Source organism: Octopus bimaculoides, chromosome 16 (genome assembly GCF_001194135.2).
Source record: "Octopus bimaculoides isolate UCB-OBI-ISO-001 chromosome 16, ASM119413v2, whole genome shotgun sequence".
Lineage (NCBI taxonomy): Eukaryota > Metazoa > Mollusca > Cephalopoda > Octopoda > Octopodidae > Octopus > Octopus bimaculoides.
The window spans coordinates 24,602,883-24,608,075 of NC_068996.1; the positions used below are offsets into that span (position 1 = coordinate 24,602,883).

The 5,193-nt window shown below is 34.4% G+C and overlaps 1 protein-coding gene across 1 annotated transcript in view; it reads right to left on the reverse strand.

Annotated features, from left to right (window-relative positions):
* The window catches only part of LOC106874410 (AT-rich interactive domain-containing protein 4B), a 96,561-nt gene that overhangs the window by 26,001 nt on the left and 65,367 nt on the right, over positions 1–5,193 (reverse strand). The window contains exons 15-19 of the mRNA XM_052973473.1: positions 4,715–4,965; positions 3,026–3,194; positions 2,494–2,561; positions 1,450–1,552; positions 7–459 (exon numbers count right to left, since the gene is read on the reverse strand). Of these exons, the coding sequence (XP_052829433.1) occupies positions 7–459; positions 1,450–1,552; positions 2,494–2,561; positions 3,026–3,194; positions 4,715–4,965 (1,044 nt within the window). The remainder of the gene's footprint in view (positions 1–6; positions 460–1,449; positions 1,553–2,493; positions 2,562–3,025; positions 3,195–4,714; positions 4,966–5,193) is intronic.

The window sequence follows — 5,193 nt, forward strand, 5'->3', positions numbered from 1 at the left end:
TAATGTGGTGGTGCTGGAGGTGGTTGAAGTGGTGGCTGCAGTCGTGGTGGTGGCAGAAGTTGTGGTGGTCGTGGCGGTCGTAGTGGCAGCGGCTGCAGCAGTGGCAGTGATGGTAGTGGTGGTGGTTGTGGTGGTCGTGATTGCAACAGTGGCAGCTGTGGTGCAAGATGTTAATAACGGCGACGACGATGACGATGATGAGGATAAGGAGGATGAAGATGTTGATAATAGTGATGACGAAGAAGACGACGATAATGTTGTTGCAGATGATGGTAGTACAGTAACTGATAATGCAGAGGATAATGCTGTTGTAGCAGGTGATGATGAAGTTGACGAAGTTGTTGACGTTGAAATAGTTGGCGTCCTGCCTTTAACAGGTCGGTTTTCTTCTTTCCCACAGCTGGTTGCTTGTTGAGAACGATTCTGATTCTGGACACGCTTCTTGGTTGCTCCAGGTCCCTGAAAAAACAATGAGGAAATATATAAATATATACATTCACAGAGGTTAATTCAGTCAGCATCTTTTCAATTCGATAATGCTGTGTATAAAAGTTACATATCTCTGTCAATTTGAAAATAAGTCTTGATTATGATTATCACATTATCCGGGTACAGGACGTCAAAAAATGTGGACAAAAAAGGAACGAGAACATAAACAAAGCACAAAAAAACGGACTTTTTTTTACGGACAACAGAATGAACTCATAGGGAAACAGACAAGCCACTTATGGAACTTTTCCTTCATCAGTTGCCTCTATTCTAAACTAGGCATTTCGAAGATGAGGCAGAACACGCTCTTAGAATAGCTCTTCATAAATGTAAAAAGGTAAAGAGAGAGAGGATAATTGCTACACCAAAAAATGTTCTGGTCTGATAATACCTTCTACAGGTATAATTAAACCAAGCGAAAAAGGATCTTCTACATTTGCAAATAGAGAAAAGAGGGTGTTCAGGAACTGGAATTTGTATGCATGTTTTCATTCTGTCATTCAGCATCTATGGATTTGAACAGGAGTTATTTGACTCAGGGTTTAACAACAAAATGTTCTTCCTGTTGCCAACTCACACTTGTATTTTTTTTTTTTAAGTAGGGAATTTCCTTATTCTACAGATTTTTGAAAACATAGAATGAGAATGACCAGTGCTGATGTTCATATTCAACAAAGAATCTCAACAACAGCACCAGTTCACTCAAGCAGAGCTAAGTGCAGAATATATGCATGCATGCATGCATGTATTGCATTACATTATATTGCATTACATTACAAAAACTCAAAAAGTTCAAATAATGACATTTTTTTCTCCCGTTTTTATTGATTTTATTTTATATAATTCAATCAAGATTTCATTTATCTAAAAATATTACAACCTAGTCATTTTAAGTAATTAGTTTTATAAAATTTCCTTAACAAAATTGAATGAAAGGAAAGCTATGTCCAAAAAATTTACCTTTGGAGATCTTGGTGAATGACTCTTCGCTTTCTTTTTTGTTCCCAATTCAGGCTTACCAAGAACTTTAACAATTCTTTCAGGCCTGACCCATTCATCATACCTAATGAAAAATAATTGAAAGATAAAAGAAAAACATCAGATATTAAATTTCACAAATACTTAAAGAATACATCCTTCAACTTTTATCCAATGTAATATATTATTATCACATTATCAATAACTTCTGTGCTGGGGTGTATATCACCATTACAGGTTAATCATAGAGGAACAACATCAACCATATTTCAAATAACATTCACCTTGCTTGCATTTGACAGAGTTCCCCATTGAAACTTATATAGGAATAATAGACCAGACAGCAGATAAAACATATGTCCAAACAGCCCAATGCACATCATCATCTAAGCATTCATTACTGAAGTTCACTAAGCAAAAGAGTTGCTACCAGCTGCTTCGGCCACTGGTTTCTTCCTGAGGCAAATTTAAAAGCTTCATTAAACCTAATTAATATCATTAATTTATGAAATGCATCTTGTTTCACAAAGCTCCTCAGTAGCTTTATGATTGTGAGTCAAAACGGTAGCCAGTGGTATGTATGGTCTTCTTTACTTTAATTCTTTTATCATCTCTCTTGAAATACATTTCATTTGTCTCCAATTAAATTTGAAAATAAGGAATTTACAAAAATAACCTTGTCATTTTTAAGCTGGAGTTTGGAATATAAATTAACATGAAATTTTAATGAAAAGTTTAAATTTAGATCACTTTAAAACAAGAAGTTTGTTTTATAGAACCAGGGCTAGTTTTAGGCATTGGTATTAAAAGGGTTAATATAGATTATACTATGAACCACTACTTGCTGTATGTATTGTATAGTTGACCACTAAGCTGGGGCATAATGTATCTGGAGTATTGAATCTGTGGGGTCTAACCCAGTTGTTTGAACAAGTACCTACACATAACATAGGTTTTCCCAATTAGAGCAGACCTCAAGTTACACAACAACAACAACAACAAAAGCAACAATAACGCCTTATTTACCTAGTGTTCCACCCTGCATAATGCACTAAATATTGTTCATGCCCACCCTCAGCACCAAATTCAACAACCTGGAAAAGCAAAATAAAATATAATGCAAGAGATGAACAACAGGGAGTAAATTTTATTATTTTAAATTTTAAAATGACAGTGTAAATTAAAAAATGCAGATAATTAGCCAGATTTCAAATGTATTTAAAAAATAAGTGGAAAATCAGACATTTGTATTTGTTTTAACCTTTTAGCATTCAGATGATGCTGTTCAATTATATGATTGTTTATTTTTAGAATGACATTGTAGGGTAGGTGTGAGAGGCCAGATCTGACCAGTTTGAACATAAAACAAGCAGAATATTTTGACCGGATAAAGCCAGTTTAAATGCTAAAGTGTAAATCTTTCTAAAATGGACCTAACTAGCTGTTACATGAATACCAAGATTAGTAACTGACATTTTATAGAGTAATTATTAAACTTAAATATATATGTCTTTTTATATATGCATTATCAAGAAGTTTTAAAGAACAGATTACAAACTTTTGCCTCATATATTTTCTGATTCCTCCCTCTTCCATACTTGACTCTGAGTTTAGTTCCTGTAGGATATTCACCAGAACCACCTAATCCAACAGTTTTTCCTTCTTCTTCCTCTTCTTCATCTTCCTCATCATCATCATCATCCTCACTATCAGCAGGTTCCTCATTTCTGTGAAGAGAAGAAAAGCAAATGAAAAATAAAGGGATTTTTTTTTTCCATTAAAAAAAAAAAAATCACTTTCATTGATTCATAAAAATGTTGTTGATTTTCTCCATTTATAATAATTATCACAATGTTTTATGGTTTAGCTCCAGAAGCTTTAATGTCAAGTAGAACTATGACCAAGGGTATTCCAACCATAAGTGATACCATCCATAATTTTAAAAGTATCTAGAATTTTGAATAGTGAAATGCAGAGCAATATGATAGATTTAAAGGTTACAGACAGACGAGAAGTAAACAGTACAGACTGTCAAACCTCTAGTAATATGGCGGTGAGATATTCTTTTTAAAGCTTTGTCAAAATGGAACTATGTCCTTTATCATGGACTCTGGGACTACTTGAAAGAAAGAGTATCTACTTGAAAGAAAGAGTACAGCAGTACTAATATGAACAAGGAAGAAAGTTATCCTTGACCATTTTGTTAGCATATTTCTATTGAAATACACTGCCTTTGTTTCAATTGATTATGAAAATAATGAAGAATTTAGTAAAATAATATTGTCATTGTTAAGCTGATGTTTGGAACATAAATTAACACTAAATTTTCATAGGAAGTTTTAACTGAAATCACTTTAAAGCAAGAAATTTCTATCATAAAACCAAAGTTGGTCTCAGGTGGGTCATTATCAAAAGTGTTAAACCAAATACTCAGCCTCAAATGCTTACAGAATAAAAGAGGAATGTCTGATAAAAACAACCGAGAACCAGATGTTAAACCAAAGTGACAGATTAAGTCTACCACTCAAGATATTATGAAAACCACTGAATTAAACAAAAGTCCCTCATCATCATCGTTTAACGTCCGCTTTCCTTGCTAGCATGGGTTGGATGATTTGACTGAGGACTGGTGAAACCAGATGGCTACACCAAGCTCCAATCTGATTTGGCAGAGTTTCTACAGTTGGATGCCCTTCCTAACGCCAACCACTCAGAGAGTGTAGTGGGTGCTTTTACGTGCCACCGGCACGAAGGCCAGTCAGGAAGTACTGGCAACGGCCACGCTCAAAATGGTGTATTTTACATGCCATCCACACAGGAGCCAGTCCAGCGGCACTGGCAACGAACTTGCTCGAATGTCTTTTCACTTGCCACTGGCACAAGTGCCAGGAAAGCGACATTGGTAACGGTCATGCCCAAATGCTGCTATTTATGTGCCACTGGCACGAAAGCCAGACAGCTGTTGCTCTGGCAACGATCACGCTCAGACAGTGCTCTTAGTGATTTACTGGTACTGGTGCCATAAGTGTAAAAAAGATAATAGTTCCTCATAGCATAGAAGAGAGAAAAGAATAAGCTAAATAAAATCTTGTTGATATGAGGCCAACAGATTGCAAATAATCTCTTTCTATGAATGCATATATTCAGGCTAAATCACACAACTGTATGTATACGCTCACACAAGTACATGTATGTGAATGCATCTATACATGTGCATGCATACACATGTAAATATATTTATATTTACCTCTTAGAATCACCCTCTTCATCGACTTCAGCTTTAACTTTTGCTTCTTTCTTATCTTCCCGACTTTCTTTATTTTTATCTTCCTTGTTCTTTTTCTCTTTTGTACTTTTCTCCTCTTTTGCAGATTTTGTCTCTTTGCTTCCCTTTTCATCTTTTATAAACATATCAAATTTGGATTTCATTGACTCTGGTGTATTTTTAACATCGGTTTCTTTTTTAACATCATCTCCTCTAGTTGACCGTTTTCTAACCTGTAAATTACCAATAACATGGATTTTTATACATGTTTATTTACATATATATATATATATTAGTTGAAAATATGTGAAGAAAAATGCCTTTGTTTCGCATAGTTTAATATTTTTTTATATAAATATATACATATTATATGGATGTTGTAAAATCCAACCAGTTTTCGCTATTTAAGTTAGCTTTTCAAGGAGTATTGTGTATATATATATATATATATATATATATAT